Source organism: Oncorhynchus mykiss, chromosome 31 (genome assembly GCF_013265735.2).
Source record: "Oncorhynchus mykiss isolate Arlee chromosome 31, USDA_OmykA_1.1, whole genome shotgun sequence".
Taxonomy (NCBI): Eukaryota; Metazoa; Chordata; class Actinopteri; order Salmoniformes; family Salmonidae; genus Oncorhynchus; species Oncorhynchus mykiss.
Window position 1 is genome coordinate 17,089,820 of NC_050571.1, and position 16,480 is coordinate 17,106,299.

Sequence of the window (16,480 nt, forward strand, 5' to 3'; positions counted from 1 at the left end):
CTTTGCTCTGTTCATCTTTCCCTCGATCCTGACTGGTCTCCCAGTCCCTCCTGCCGAAAAACATCTCCACAGCACGATGCTGCCACCACCATGCTTCACCGGTAGGGATAGTATTGGCCAGGTGATGAGCGGTGGCTGGTTTCCTCAACACTTGACACTTGGCATTCAGGCCAAAGAGTTCAATCTTTGTTTCATCTTATTTATCATGGTCTGAGAGTATTTAGGTGCCTTTTGGCAAACTCCAAGCAGGCTGTCATGTGCCTTTTACTGAGAAGTGGCTTCCGTCTGGCCACTCTACCATAAAGGCCTGATTGGTGGAGTGCTGCAGAGATGGTTGTCCTTCTGGAAGGTTCTCCCCATCTCCACAGAGGAACTCTGGGGCTTCGTTAGAGTCACCATCGGGTTCTTGGTCACCTCCCTGACCCAGGCCCTTATTCCCTGATTGATCAGTTTGGCTGGGCGGCTAGCTCTAGGAAGAGTGCCTTTCCAAATCATGTCCAATCAAATGAATTTACCACAGGTGGACTCCAATGAAGTTGTAGAAACATCTCAAGGATGATCAATGGAAATAGGATGCACCTGAGCTCAATTTAGAGTCTCATATCAAAGTGTCTGAATACTTGTGTATTTCTGTATTTTCTGTTTCACTTCGTCATTATGAGGTATTGTGTGTAGATTGAGGAGGAACATTTTTCCACATTTTTATTAATTGACTACCTTTTTGAATAAGGCTGTAACGTAACAAAATGTGTAAAAACATTTCTCTCCCTTCTACTTTTTGTCATCCTGTCCCCCCATCTTTCTCCCTTTCCCTTTTTCCTCTATCTACCCTTCCTCCTCTCTCTAGCGGTCCCCTTCCCCCTGAGCCACAGGCTCTCCATGAAGGAAGTGTTTGACTGTGAGGGGAAGCCTAGAGTAGACCTGCTAAAAGCCCACCTCACCAAGGAGGGCCGTCTGGAGGAGGTGGTGGCCCTACGCATCATCAATGAGGGAGCCGCCATCCTGTGCCAGGAGAGGACCATGCTGGATATAGAAGCCCCAGTCACAGGTGAGGAGGGAGAGGGGGAAGGAAAGAGAGGACCATGCTGGATATAGAGGCCCCAGTCACAGGTGAGGAGAGGTGAGGTATGGGAGAAGAGGTGAAAGGAGGTGGAGAGGTGAAGGGAGGGAGAGAAAAAGGGGGAGTGATGGACAATGAGAAGAGTGAGGGAGGGAGGTGGGTAAGAAGAGAAAGGAAGAGAGGGGAGGTAGGGTTAAAGAGATGTGGTGTTAAAGAGAGGGAGATGTACGATGTTGGGTTAAATAGAGGGGGAGGTAGAGTTAAATAGAGGGGGAGGTAGGGTTAAATAGAGAGGAGGTAGAGTTAAATAGAGGGGGAGGTAGAGTTAAATAGAGGGGGAGGTAGGGTTAAATAGAGAGGAGGTAGAGTTAAATAGAGAGGAGGTAGAGTTAAATAGAGGGAGAGGTAGGGTTAAATGGAGAGGAGGTAGAGTTAAATAGAGGGAGAGGTAGGGTTAAATAGTGGGGGAGGTAGGGTTAAATAGAGGGGGGGGTAGGGTTAAATAGAGTGGGAGGTAGGGTTAAATAGAGAGGAGGTTGAGTTAAAGAGAGGGTGAGGTAGGGTTAAATAGAGAGGAGGTTGAGTTAAAGAGAGGGTGGGGTAGGGTTAAAGAGAGGGTGAGGTAGGGTTAAATAGAGAGGAGGTAGAGTTAAAGAGAGGGTGAGGTAGGGTTAAATAGAGAGGAGGTAGAGTTAAATAGAGGGACAGGTAGGGTTAAATAGAGGGAGAGGTAGGGTTAAATAGGGGGGAGGTAGGGTTAAATAGAGAGTGGTAGAGTTAAATAGAGAGAGTGGTAGGGTTAAATAGAGGGGGAGGTAGGGTTAAAGAGAGGGTGAGGTAGGGTTAAATAGAGAGGTTGAGTTAAATAGAGAGGAGGTAGAGTTAAATAGAGGGGGAGGTAGAGTTAAATATAGGGGGAGGTAGGGTTAAATAGAGAGGAGGTAGAGTTAAATAGAGAGGAGGTAGGGTTAAATAGAGAGGAGGTAGAGTTAAATAGAGGGAGAGGTAAGGTTAAATAGAGGGAGAGGTAGGGTTAAATAGAGACGAGGTAGAGTTCAATAGAGGGGGAGGTAGAGTTAAATAGAGGGGGAGGTAGGGTTAAATAGAGAGGAGGTAGAGTTAAATAGAGAGGGTGAGGTAGGGTTAAATAGAGAGGAGGTAGAGTTAAAAAGAGGGAGAGGTAGGGTTAAATAGAGAGGAGGTAGAGTTAAATAGAGGGAGAGGTAGGGTTAAATAGAGGGAGAGGTAGAGTTAAATAGGGGGGGAGGTAGGGTTAAATAGTGGGGGAGGTAGGGTTAAATAGAGGGGGAGGTAGGGTTAAATAGAGGGGGAGGTAGGGTTAAATAGAAGGGGAGGTAGGGTTAGAGAGGATGTAGAGTTAGAGGGTGAGGTAGGGTTAAATAGAGGGGGAGGTAGGGTTAAATAGAGAGGAGGTAGAGTTAAAGAGAGGGAGATGTAGAGTTAAAGAGAGGGGGAGGTAGGGTTAAAGAGAGGGGAGGTAGGGTTAAATAGAGAGGAGGTAGGGTTAAATAGAGAGGAGGTAGATTTAAATAGAGGGAGACGTAGGGTTAAATAGAAGGAGAGGTAGGGTTAAATAGAGACAAGGTAGAGTTAAATAGAGAGGGAGGTAGAGTTAAATATAGGGGGAGGTAGGGTTAAATAGAGAGGAGGTAGAGTTAAATGGAGAGGAGGTTGGGTTAAATAGAGAGGAGGTAGAGTTAAATAGAGGGAGAGGTAGTGTTAAATGGAGAGGAGGTAGAGTTAAATAGAGGGAGTGGTAGGGTTAAATAGTGGGGGATGTAGGGTTAAATAGAGGGGGAGGTAGGGTTAAATAAAGGGGGAGGTAGGGTTAAGTAGAGAGGAGGTTGAGTTAAAGAGAGGGTGAGGTAGGGTTAAATAGGGAGGAGGTTGAGTTAAAGAGAGGGTGAGGTAGGGTTAAAGAGAGGGTGAGGTAGGGTTAAATAGAGAGGAGGTAGAGTTAAATAGAGAGGAGGTAGGGTTAAAGCGAGGGGGAGGTAGGGTTAAATAGAGAGGAGGTAGAGTTAAAGAGAGGGTGAGGTAGGGTTAAATAGAGAGGAGGTAGAGTTAAATATAGAGGAGGTTGAGTTAAATAGAGGGGGAGGTAGGGTTAAATAGAGAGGAGGTATAGTTACATAGAGTGGAGGTAGGGGTAAATAGAGAGGAGGTAGAGTTAAATAGAGGGAGAGGTAGGTTTAAATAGAGGGAGGTAGAGTTAAATTGAGGGAGAGGTAGGGTTAAATAGAGAGGAGGTAGAGTTAAATAGAGGGAGAGGTAGGGTTAAATAGAGAGGAGGTAGAATTAAATAGAGGGAGAGGTAGGGTTAAATAGAGGGGGAGGTAGGGTTAAATGGAGAGGAGGTAGGGTTAAATAGAGAGGATGTAGAGTTAAAGAGAGGGGGAGGTAGGGTTAAATAGAGGGGGAGGTAGAGTTAAAGAGAGGGGGAGGTAGGGTTAAATAGAGAGGAGGTAGGGTTAAATAGAGAGGATGTAGAGTTAAAGAGAGGGGGAGGTAGGGTTAAATAGAGGGGGAGGTAGAGTTAAAGAGAGGGGGAGGTAGGGTTAAATAGAGAGGAGTTAGAGTTAAATAGAGGGAGAGGTAGGGTTAAATAGAGTGGGCGGTAGGGTTAAAGAGAGGGGGAGGTAGGGTTAAATCGAGGGGGAGGTAGGGTTAAATAGAGAGGAGGTAGAGTTTAAGAGAGGGGGAGGTGGGGTTAAATAGAGAGGAGGTAGGGTTAAATAGAGAGGAGGTAGAGTTAAATAGAGAGGAGGTAGAGTTAAATAGAGAGGATGTAGAGTTAAATAGAGAGGAGGTAGAGTTAAAGAGAGAGGAGGTAGAGTTAAAGAGAGGGGGAGGGAGGGTTAAAGAGAGATTACAAGTCAAATGTACATCTTCCATAATGAGTAATTGTTTTCGGCTTAATCATAACTGTTATGCCGAATGTCACTTAATGGAATTAATCGCCTTTAGATTTTCTCAATAATAGCAGTACTTTGTCAATATCTACAAAACAATCTCCTTGCCAATAATATGGTGAACTGAAATGAATTGAGAGAGTGATGGGAAAGTGGGACGGGAGGTAGAGAGATGCTGACAGAGGAACAGAAGATGGTTTGGCAGATAAATAGAGAGAGGGACAATGAAAGGGGAGAAAGAGAGAATGGTCTTGTGCCGCTGCCTATAGCCTACATTAAAAATACCAGCGAAAAATCTCTGTTTTAGTTTTGACTTGTGTATCTACTGGATAGCTTTGGTGTGTGTCTTTCTCCATGGAAACGGTAGCTGTAAGATAATTCCTTGATAGCACACATCCCACACACAGTGAGAGAAGAGACAGTAGCTAGCTACTCTATGGTTTTCACAGTTACTGCTAGTCCCCAGAGAGAAGAGGTGGTAGGCAGGCTGGGGGGCAGGCTTCACACACAGACAGACAGCAGCCATTACGCTTCTCCCTAACGCTCTATGCTGTTTGTTCTGTAGGAACATATGACAGGAAGGAGTGAGTGTAGTGGGGGTTGTGCCACTGTCAGAGTAGGGCTTTTCTTATTTGACAATTTACATTTTCATGGAATTTACTTGAAAAATATGAGAAATGGTTGATGTTTATCTTTCTGCTTTGTTGTCACTTCCAGAGACTGGTTGGAATATATTCAGGTTGTAATCTATTGTAAGACTAGATGAAACTAAAGTATTATACTCAGGTTGTAATCTATTGTAAAACTAGATGAAACTAAAGTATTATACTCAGGTTGTAATCTATTGTAAAACTAGATGAAACTAAAGTAATATACTCAGGTTGGCATCTATTGTAAAACTAGATGAAACTAAAGTATTATACTCAGGTTGGCATCTATTGTAAAACTAGATGAAACTAAAGTAATATACTCAGGTTGTAATATATTGTAAAACTAGATGAAATTAAAGTAATATACTCAGGTTGGCATCTATTGTAAAACTAGAAGAAACTAAAGTAATATACTCAGGTTGGCATCTATTGTAAAACTAGATGAAACTAAAGTATTATACTCAGGTTGTAATCTATTGTAAAACTAGATGAAACTAAAGTAATATACTCAGGTTGGCATCTATTGTAAAACTAGATGAAACTAAAGTATTATACTCAGGTTGTAATCTATTGTAAAACTAGATGAAACTAAAGTAATATACTCAGGTTGGCATCTATTGTAAAACTAGATGAAACTAAAGTAATATACTCAGGTTGTAATCTATTGTAAAACTAGATGAAACTAAAGTAATATACTCAGGTTGGCATCTATTGTAAAACTAGATGAAACTAAAGTATTATACTCAGGTTGGCATCTATTGTAAAACTAGATGAAACTAAAGTAATATACTCAGGTTGTAATCTATTGTAAAACTAGATGAAACTAAAGTATTATACTCAGGTTGGCATCTATTGTAAAACTAGATGAAACTAAAGTAATATACTCAGGTTGTAATATATTGTAAAACTAGATGAAACTAAAGTAATATACTCAGGTTGTAATCTATTGTAAAACTAGATGAAACTAAAGTAATAGGAATGTGATTATGTAGAACTGAAGTTGTGTGTTTAACATTGTTGTGTTTGAGGTTGTATGTTAGTCTAAGCATAGAGATTCTTCAGATTAGGATTCTAATGTCCACTTCTATGAGAGTAACGTTGTTGTTTCAGTGTGTGGAGACATCCATGGTCAGTTCTTTGACCTGATGAAGCTGTTTGAGGTGGGCGGTTCCCCCGCGACGACACGCTACCTCTTCCTAGGGGACTACGTGGACCGGGGTTACTTCAGTATTGAGGTGAGGGCACACTCCCGGATGACCTAGTGCACACTGTCTAGTCCACACTATCTAGTCCACACTATCTAGTGCACACCACCTAGTTCACACTATCTAGTGCATACTACCTAGGGACACAATACCTACTGCATATTTCCTAGGGGCACACTATCTAGTGCACACTAGCTACTGCATACTTTCGTAGAGGCACACTACTTTCTGCATACTAGGAAGTGTTTAACCAGGTAGCTTTGAATCTAGGACTTTGAGCCTGACATCAAGTGAGTAGCTAACTGGTCATTTTTTCCTCTGAGCCGTACTGTTACTAACAGATCTTTCTGTGTCCTCTCTCTCCTCTCTCAGTGTGTGTTGTATCTGTGGTCGTTGAAAATCCTCTACCCAAAGACGTTATTTCTTCTACGGGGAAACCATGAATGTAGACACCTGACAGAATATTTCACTTTCAAAACTGAATGTGAGTATTTGCCCACTGAGCACAGACTTCAATTCAAAGTATTTGACTATCCCCAGAGGAGATACCTTTTTGGTTCCAGTTTTGGTTCCAGTTAGAACCCTTTTTGGTTTTAGGTAGAACCCTTTTAGGAACCCAAAAGGGTTCTTCCTGGAACCAAAATGGTTCTAACTGGAACCAAAAGGGTTCTTCTATGGGGACATTTTTGATTGTTTTATTTAACTAGGCAAGTCAGTTTAGAACAAATTCTTATTTACAATGACGGCCTTCCCCGGCTGAACCCTAACCCGGATGATGCTGGGCTGTTGTGCCCTGCCCTATGGGACTCCCAATCACAGCCGTTTGTGATACAGCCTGGAAATGAACCAGGATCTGTAGTGACGCCTCTAGCACTGAGATGCAGTACTTTAGACCGCTGCGCCACTCGGGAGCCCCAACAATGTTAGGTCCTAGATAGCACTTTTTTTTCTAAGAGTGTATTGCACGTTGTTTCAACATAATTTCATTGAAATGAAGTAGAAATGTTGATTCAACCAGTGTGTGTCCAGTGGGTGTGTTCTCTTCTTGTATCCTCCCTTTCCTCCCCTCCCTTAATACTAGCGTCCTAGCTTCTCCGTTGTTCCATCTCTCACATCCATTTCTCCTCCAACGCTCATTCCATCCTCTCATGAAATCAAATCAAATCAAATGTATTTATATAGCCCTTCGTACATCAGCTGATATCTCAAAGTGCTGTACAGAAACCCAGCCTAAAACCCCAAACAGCAAGCAATGCAGGTGTAGAAGCACGAATCCATCCATCCTCCTCTCTGTCTCTCCCCGTCAGAGAACAGGTGATTAGAAGGAAATTAATTTGGCCCTTAATGATTGGCCCAGGGACGTAGTCTGCTGTGTGTGATTGGCCAGGGGACGAGGAGTCTAATTTCCCCTGATGCTTATGGCGAATAGTGTGCGCCCTCAATTACCATCTGCTGTGTGTGTGTGTGTGAGAGAGAGAGAGAGAGAGAGAGAGAGAGAGAGAGAGAGAGAGAGAGAGAGAGAGAGAGAGAGAGGGGGAGAGAGAGAGAGAGAGAGGGAGAGAGAGAGAGAGAGAGAGCGGGAGAGAGAGAGAGAGAGAGACACAGGGAGAGAGAGAGCGAGAGGGAGGGAGAGAGAGAGGCAGAGAGAGAGAGAGAGAGAGGCTGGTGAAATGGTATTGATGATCTATCTCTACAGTAATAATCTCTCTGACAAACATATCAGATATACATATACACACATGTACTGTACACACACATACTGTACCCATATACACACACGTACTGTACCCACACATACTGTACAGTACACACTCATACTGTACACATGTACACACACACACATACTGTACAGTACACACACATACTGTACACATGTACCCACACATGCTGTACAGTACACACACATACTGTACACATGTACCCACACATACTGTACAGTACACACACATACTGTACACATGTACCCACACATGCTGTACAGTACACACACATACTGTACACATGTACCCACACATACTGTACAGTACACACACATACTGTACACATGTACCCACACATACTGTACAGTACACACACATACACAACACAGTTTGGCTACTTCACTATGGTGTTTTGATTTACTCTCTCCATCTCTCCCTCTCACTTTCTCTTTCTTTCTTTCTTTCTTTCTTTCTTTCTTTCTTTCTTTCTTTCTTTCTTTCTTTCTTTCTCTCTCTCTCTCTCTCCCTCTCTCTCCCTGTTTCTCTCTCCATCTCTCCCTCTCACTTTCTCTTTCTTTCTTTCTTTCTTTCTTTCTTTCTCTCTCTCTTTCTCTCTCTCTCCCTCTCTCTCGCTATCTCGCTATCTCTCTCTCCCTCTCTCTCTCTGTTTCTCTCTCCGTCTCTCTCTCTCTGTCCCCCCCATCCTTTCACTCTGCCCCCATCCTCTCTCTCCCCTCCCCTCCCCCTCCTCAGGTAAGATAAAGTACTCTGAGCAGGTGTATGACTCGTGTATGGATGCGTTTGACTGCTTGCCGCTGGCTGCTCTGATGAACCAGCAGTTCCTGTGTGTCCATGGAGGGCTCTCCCCAGAGATCCACACGCTCGACGACATCAAAAAGGTTCAGACACAACGCCCACTGTACTGTCAATGTTTTCTATAACACACAAACACTGTCAATGCCCTGGTTACCATGGAGATTCAACCCTTGTTATGACTCCACTTCCTGTACAGTACATGCTGTTCTCTCTCTCTCTCTCTCTCTCTCTCTCTCTCTCTCTCTCTCTCTCTCTCTCTCTCTCTGTATGTGTGTGTTATTTCTGTGTGTCCTGTTTCTTTCTCTAGTACAGTTGAACAGGTTCTGTTATCCCTGTGTTCTGGTTTTTCTTGTGTAGATAGGAATATATTGTATCTATACAGCGAATGCATCTGTTGTGTTGTCGTTGTCTCTGTAATCCAGTTGGACAGGTTCAAGGAGCCTCCAGCTTTCGGGCCCATGTGTGACCTGCTGTGGGCCGACCCACTCGAAGACTTTGGCAACGAGAAGACGCAAGAGTACTTTGGCCACAACACAGTCAGAGGCTGCTCCTACTTCTACAGGTATGTTTTAACATGACAACGCACACAGACACCAATACGGACACACACACACTCACATCTGGTGTGTCTTTAGGTGTGATATACAGGGGAAAGGTGAGGAACAACGTATTGGAGGTGAGATGGAAACATGTTGTACTGGTAAACTACAAGCTGCTTCAGAGATACAACAACCAAAGACTAATTGGGATTTGTACAACAGCTGCAGAACCACACACACATATTTCAGCTTAAACCATATCCCACTGCTTTAAGGTTTCCCAGTAGGTATTCCCAGCAGTCATAGGTACAGTCATCAATATAATGCTTTTCAGTCCAAACAAGTTTGTCTAAGGTTGACTGATCATTTATTTAATGATTTGTTTCTGTTTTTGTTGCTCCACTATTTGTATCTGTATCTTGTGTGTTGAGTTGTTTGTTTGTGAGACTAATGATTTCCCCCCTGTATCTTGTGTGTTGAGTTGTTTGTATGTGAGACTAATGATTTCCCCCCTGTATCTTGTGTGTTGAGTTGTTTGTATGTGAGACTAATGATTTCCCCCCTGTATCTTGTGTGTTGAGTTGTTTGTATGTGAGACTAATGATTTCCCCCCTGTATCTTGTGTGTTGAGTTGTTTGTATGTGAGACTAATGATTTCCCCTTGTATCTTGTGTGTTGAGTTGTTTGTATGTGAGACTAATGATTTCCCCCCTGTATCTTGTGTGTTGAGTTGTTTGTATGTGAGACTAATGATTTCCCCCCTGTATCTTGTGTGTTGAGTTGTTTGTATGTGAGACTAATGATTTCCCCCCTGTATCTTGTGTGTTGAGTTGTTTGTTTGTGAGACTAATGATTTCCCCTTGTATCTTGTGTGTTGAGTTGTTTGTATGTGAGACTAATGATTTCCCCCCTGTATCTTGTGTGTTGAGTTGTTTGTATGTGAGACTAATGATTTCCCCCCTGTATCTTGTGTGTTGAGTTGTTTGTTTGTGAGACTAATGATTTCCCCCCTGTATCTTGTGTGTTGAGTTGTTTGTATGTGAGACTAATGATTTCCCCCCTGTATCTTGTGTGTTGAGTTGTTTGTATGTGAGACTAATGATTTCCCCCCAGTATCTTGTGTGTTGAGTTGTTTGTATGTGAGACTAATGATTTCCCCCCAGTATCTTGTGTGATGAGTTGTTTGTATGTGAGACTAATGATTTCCCCCCTGTATCTTGTGTATTGAGTTGTTTGTATGTGAGACTAATGATTTCCCCCCTGTATCTTGTGTGTTGAGTTGTTTGTATGTGAGACTAATGATTTTTCCCCTTGTATCTTGTGTGTTGAGTTGTTTGTATGTGAGACTAATGATTTCCCCCCTGTATCTTGTGTGTTGAGTTGTTTGTATGTGAGACTAATGATTTCCCCCCTGTATCTTGTGTGTTGAGTTGTTTGTATGTGAGACTAATGATTTCCCCCCTGTATCTTGTGTGTTGAGTTGTTTGTATGTGAGACTAATGATTTCCCCCCAGTATCTTGTGTGATGAGTTGTTTGTATGTGAGACTAATGATTTCCCCCCTGTATCTTGTGTATTGAGTTGTTTGTATGTGAGACTAATGATTTCCCCCCAGTATCTTGTGTGTTGAGTTGTTTGTATGTGAGACTAATGATTTTTCCCCTTGTATCTTGTGTGTTGAGTTGTTTGTATGTGAGACTAATGATTTCCCCCCTGTATCTTGTGTGTTGAGTTGTTTGTATGTGAGACTAATGATTTCCCCCCTGTATCTTGTGTGTTGAGTTGTTTGTATGTGAGACTAATGATTTCCCCCCTGTATCTTGTGTGTTGAGTTGTTTGTATGTGAGACTAATGATTTCCCCCCTGTTTCTTGTGTGTTGAGTTGTTTGTATGTGAGACTAATGATTTCCCCCCTGTATCTTGTGTGTTGAGTTGTTTGTATGTGAGACTAATGATTTCCCCCCAGTATCTTGTGTGTTGAGTTGTTTGTTTGTGAGACTAATGATTTCCCCCCTGTATCTTGTGTGTTGAGTTGTTTGTATGTGAGACTAATGATTTCCCCCCTGTATCTTGTGTGTTGAGTTGTTTGTATGTGAGACTAATGATTTCCCCTTGTATCTTGTGTGTTGAGTTGTTTGTATGTGAGACTAATGATTTCCCCTTGTATCTTGTGTGTTGAGTTGTTTGTTTGTGAGACTAATGATTTCCCCTTGTATCTTGTGTGTTGAGTTGTTTGTATGTGAGACTAATGATTTCCCCTTGTATCTTGTGTGTTGAGTTGTTTGTATGTGAGACTAATGATTTCCCCCCTGTATCTTGTGTATTGAGTTGTTTGTATGTGAGACTAATGATTTTTCCCCTTGTATCTTGTGTGTTGAGTTGTTTGTATGTGAGACTAATGATTTCCCCTTGTATCTTGTGTGTTGAGTTGTTTGTATGTGAGACTAATGATTTTTCCCCTTGTATCTTGTGTGTTGAGTTGTTTGTATGTGAGACTAATGATTTCCCCTTGTATCTTGTGTGTTGAGTTGTTTGTATGTGAGACTAATGATTTTTCCCCTTGTATCTTGTGTGTTGAGTTGTTTGTATGTGAGACTAATGATTTTTCCCCTTGTATCTTGTGTGTTGAGTTGTTTGTATGTGAGACTAATGATTTTTCCCCTTGTATCTTGTGTGTTGAGTTGTTTGTTTGTGAGACTAATGATTTTTCCCCCTTGTATCTTGTGTGTTGAGTTGTTTGTATGTGAGACTAATGATTTCCCCTTGTATCTTGTGTGTTGAGTTGTTTGTTTGTGAGACTAATGATTTTTCCCCCTTGTATTTTTTTTGTTTATTTGTTGTGATGTCTCTGCACAATTGTTGTTTTCTAGGACCGAACTGAGGGAGGGTGTGGGTTCGGTATATGGGGTGATTGGGGTGGGTGGCTTGGAGGGGGTTGGGGTGAGTGGTTTGGAGGGAATCAAGGTGGGTGGACTGAGGTGGGTGGAGGGAGGGCTTGGGATATGGTAAAGTCTTTGTACATACATTAATGTACATTTTGTAAAATTTGTATAAAAATATATATTAAAAAACAAAAAACATCCCACAATCCCTAGGGAGACTGCACCGTTCTGTTTCCATGACTACTGGTTACTATTGCTAGATTGGGGATTGATATTAAGACACAGTGAGGAAAAAAGAGCTTGAGAGAGATGGGGAGTGAGGGAGAAAAAAGAGATTAATAACATGAGAGACCAGAGGATTGGAGTGATGGATAGTTGAGACTGTTGTCATAATATGGTGCTATACAATATGGAGCCTACACCAGTCTACTGAGAGGAACAGACACTGCCCTCCTACTAGAGCTGGTTCTGCTGTTCATTTTGGGCTCAATGATGACCCCTGGTGGTCATTCAATGTAAACTGTTTCAGAGTAGGCCTACTATCCTAGTCTGATATAATGCAGGGTTGTTCAGAATGAAATCTCTCTCTCTCTCCAGTTACCCTGCAGTGTGCGAGTTTCTACAGACCAACAACTTGTTGTCAGTCATCAGAGCACATGAAGCGCAAGATTCTGGGTGAGAGGAGCCCTACTTTTTCTTTGGTTATTGACAAAACAATGTGTTATTCTTCACATGGTGAGTGACATAGTGACAGTAAACTCTAACTTAATGTATTATGTTTGAAAACATTCACCTGTCCCCCACAGTGTGTGTTGATCCGAGGCTGGGGATGGAGGTTAAGTGTTTGAGGGGTGGGGATGGGGGTTAAGTGTTTGGGGGCTGGGGAAGGGGATTAAGTGTTCGGGGGCTGGGGATGGGGGTTAAGTGTTTGAGGGGTGGGGATGGGGGTTAAGTGTTTGGGGGCTGGGGATGGGGGTTAAGTGTTTGGGGGCTGGGGTGGGGGTTAAGTGTTTGGGGGCTGGGGATGGGGGTTAAGTGTTTGAGGGGTGGGGATGGGGGTTAAGTGTTTGGGGGCTGGGGATGTGGGTTAAGTGTTTGTGGGCTGGGGATGTGGGTTAAGTGTTTGGGGGTGGAGATGTGGGTTAAGTGTTTGGGGTGGAGATGTGGGTTAAGTGTTTGAGGGGTGGGGGATGTGGGTTAAGTGTTTGGGGGCTGGGGATGGGGGTTAAGTGTTTGGGGGTGGGGGTGGGGGTTAAGTGTTTGGGGGCTGGGGATGGGGGTTAAGTGTTTGAGGGGTGGGGATGGGGGTTAAGTGTTTGGGGGCTGGGGATGTGGGTTAAGTGTTTGTGGGCTGGGGATGTGGGTTAAGTGTTTGGGGGCTGGGGATGGGGGTTAAGTGTTTGGGGGCTGGGGTTGTGTGTTAAGTGTTTGGGGGGTGGGGGTGGGGGTTAAGTGTTTGGGGGCTGGGGGCTGGGGATGTGGGTTAAGTGTTTGGAGGTGGAGATGGAGGTTAAGTGTTTGGGGGCTGGGGATGGGGGTTAAGTGTTTGAGGGGTGGGGATGGGGGTTAAGTGTTTGGGGGCTGGGGATGTGGGTTAAGTGTTTGTGGGCTGGGGATGTGGGTTAAGTGTTTGGGGGTGGAGATGTGGGTTAAGTGTTTGGGGTGGAGATGTGGGTTAAGTGTTTGAGGGGTGGGGGATGTGGGTTAAGTGTTTGGGGGTGGGGATGTGCGTTAAGTGTTTGGGGGTGGGGATGGGGGTTAAGTATTTGAGGGGTGGGGATGGGGGTTAAGTGTTTGGGAGCTGGGGATGGGGGTTAAGTGTTTGGGGGTTGGGAATGGGGGTTAAGTGTTTGGGGGCCGGGGATGTGTGTTAAGTGTTTGGGGGGTGGGGGTGGGGGTGAAGTGTTTGGGGGCTGGGGGCTGGGTATGTGGGTTAAGTGTTTGGAGGTGGAGATGGAGGTTAAGTGTTTGGGGGCTGGGGATGGGGGTTAAGTGTTTGAGGGGTGGGGATGGGGGTTAAGTGTTTGGGGGCTGGGGATGTGGGTTAAGTGTTTGTGGGCTGGGGATGTGGGTTAAGTGTTTGGGGGTGGAGATGTGGGTTAAGTGTTTGGGGTGGAGATGTGGGTTAAGTGTTTGAGGGGTGGGGGATGTGGGTTAAGTGTTTGAGGGGTGGGGGATGTGGGTTAAGTGTTTGGGGGTGGGGATGTGCGTTAAGTGTTTGGGGGTGGGGATGGGGGTTAAGTATTTGAGGGGTGGGGATGGGGGTTAAGTTTTTGGGGGTTGGGAATGGGGGTTAAGTGTTTGAGGGCCGGGGATGTGTGTTAAGTGTTTGGGGGGTGGGGGTGGGGGTTAAGTGTTTGAGGGGTGGGGATGTGGGTTAAGTGTTTGAGGGGTGGGGGATGTGGGTTAAGTATTTGAGGGGTGGGGATGGGGGTTAAGTGTTTGGGGGGTGGGGGTGGGGGTTAAGTGTTTGGGGGGTGGGGGTTAAGTGTTTGGGGGCTGGGGATGTGGGTTAAGTGTTTGGAGGTGAAGATGGAGGTTAAGTGTTTGGGGGCTGGGGATGGGAGTTAAGTGTTTGGGGGCTGGGGATGGGGGTTAAGTGTTTGAGGGGTGTGGATGGGGGTTAAGTGTTTGGGGGCTGGGGATGTGGGTTAAGTGTTTGGGGGTGGGGATGTGCGTTAAGTGTTTGGGGGTGGGGATGGGGGTTAAGTGTTTGAGGGGTGGGGATGGGGGTTAAGTTTTTGGGGGCTGGGGATGTGGGTTAAGTGTTTGGGGGCTGGGGATGGGGGTTAAATGTTTGGGGGGTGGGGGTTAAGTGTTTGAGGGGTGGGGATATGGGTTAAGTGTTTGGGGGTGGAGATGTGGGTTAAGTGTTTGAGGGGTGGGGGATGTGGGTTAAATGTTTGGGGGCTGGGGATTTGGGTTAAGTGTTTGAGGGCTGGGGATGGGGATGGGGGTTAAGTGTTTGGGGGCTGGGGCTTGGGATGGGGGTTAAGTGTTTGGGGGCTGGGTATGTGGGTTATGTGTTTGGGGGCTGGGGATGGGGGTTAAGTGTTTGAGGGGTGGGTATGGGTGTTAAGTGTTTGGGGGCTGGGGATGTGGGTTAAGTGTTTGGGGGCTGGGGGTGGGGGTTATGTGTTTGAGGGGTGGGGATGTGGGTTAAGTGTTTGGGGTCTGGGGATGTGGGTTAAGTGTTTGGGGGTGGGGGTTAAGTGTTTTGGGGTGGAGATGTGGGTTAAGTGTTTGAGGGGTGGGGGATGTGGGTTAAATGTTTGGGGGCTGGGGATGTGGGTTAAGTGTTTCGGGGCTGGGGATGTGGGTTAAGTGTTGGGGGGTGGGGATGTGGGTTAAGTGTTTGGGGGTGGGGATGTCGGTTAAGTGTTTGGGGGGTGGGGATGTGGGTTAAGTGTTTGGGGTCTGGGGATGTGGGTTAAGTGTTTGGGGGTGGGGGTTAAGTGTTTGGGGGCTGGGGATGTGGGTTAAGTGTTTTGGGGTGGAGATGTGGGTTAAGTGTTTGAGGGGTGGGGGATGTGGGTTAAATGTTTGGGGGCTGGGGATGTGGGTTAAGTGTTTGGGGGCTGGGGATGTGGGTTAAGTGTTGGGGGGTGGGGATGTGGGTTAAGTGTTTGGGGGTGGGGATGTCGGTTAAGTGTTTGGGGGGTGGGGATGTGGGTTAAGTGTTTGAGGGGTGGGGGATGTGGGTTAAGTTTTTGGGGGTGGGGATGTGGGTTAAGTGTTTGGGGGTGGGGATGTGGGTTAAGTGTTTGGGGGTGGGTATGTGGGTTAAGTGTTTGGGGGGTGGGGATGTGGGTTAAGTGTTTGGGGGATGGGGATGTGGGTTAAGTGTTTGGGGGTGGGGGTGTGGGTTAAGTGTTTGGGGGTGGGGAGGTGGGTTAAGTATTTGTGGGGTGGGGATGTGGGTTAAGTGTTTGCAGCGTCAGGTTTCATAATCAAATCATTCCATTTCTAAACACAGTTGTCCATAGTCAAGTCTAACCTTAACCACACAACAACCATATATTTAACCCTACACCCCTTAATGTTCAACCCCAATCTATGGAATCCTAACCCTAATGCTAATCTGGATTCCCTGACTGTGTCCCTGTTTAGATACCGAATGTACAGAAAGAGTCAGACTACAGGCTTCCCCTCCCTCATCACCATCTTCTCAGCACCTAACTACCTGGACGTCTACAACAACAAAGGTCAGAGACACACGCACGCACGCGCGCACACTCACACACACACACACCAGTAGGCTATGAGTGTGTAACAGGCCTGCCCACTCTTGCTCTCTCACAGCGGCGGTTCTGAAGTATGAGAACAACGTGATGAACATCCGCCAGTTCAACTGTTCCCCTCATCCCTACTGGCTGCCCAACTTCATGGATGTCTTCACCTGGTCCCTGCCCTTCGTTGGAGAGAAAGGTGTGAACAACGACTACACGTATTACAAACACCAAAATAGTATGTTCTCTTAATATGTTCTCTATTGTGTCTCGGTCTTTGCCTGTCTCTCTCTCTCTCTCTCTCTCTCTCTCTCTCTCTCTCTCTCTCTCTCTCTCTCAATTCAATTCATGGGCTTTATTGGCATGGGAAACATATGTTAACATGGCCAAAGCAAGTGAAGTAGATAATATACAAAAGTGAAATAAACAATAAAAAAGAACAATAAACATTACATTAACAGAAGTTC

The 16,480-nt window shown here is 45.0% G+C and overlaps 1 protein-coding gene across 3 annotated transcripts in view; it reads left to right on the forward strand.

Annotated features, from left to right (window-relative positions):
• LOC110504663 (serine/threonine-protein phosphatase 2B catalytic subunit alpha isoform) overlaps positions 1-16,480 on the forward strand; it is a 69,235-nt gene that overhangs the window by 26,627 nt on the left and 26,128 nt on the right. For all 3 annotated transcript variants that reach the window (XM_036969830.1, XM_036969832.1, XM_036969831.1), the window contains exons 2-9: positions 848-1,048; positions 5,754-5,878; positions 6,221-6,332; positions 8,302-8,447; positions 8,787-8,926; positions 12,382-12,459; positions 15,895-15,989; positions 16,087-16,212. In XM_036969830.1, coding sequence (XP_036825725.1) covers positions 848-1,048; positions 5,754-5,878; positions 6,221-6,332; positions 8,302-8,447; positions 8,787-8,926; positions 12,382-12,459; positions 15,895-15,989; positions 16,087-16,212 — 1,023 coding nt within the window. The remainder of the gene's footprint in view (positions 1-847; positions 1,049-5,753; positions 5,879-6,220; positions 6,333-8,301; positions 8,448-8,786; positions 8,927-12,381; positions 12,460-15,894; positions 15,990-16,086; positions 16,213-16,480) is intronic.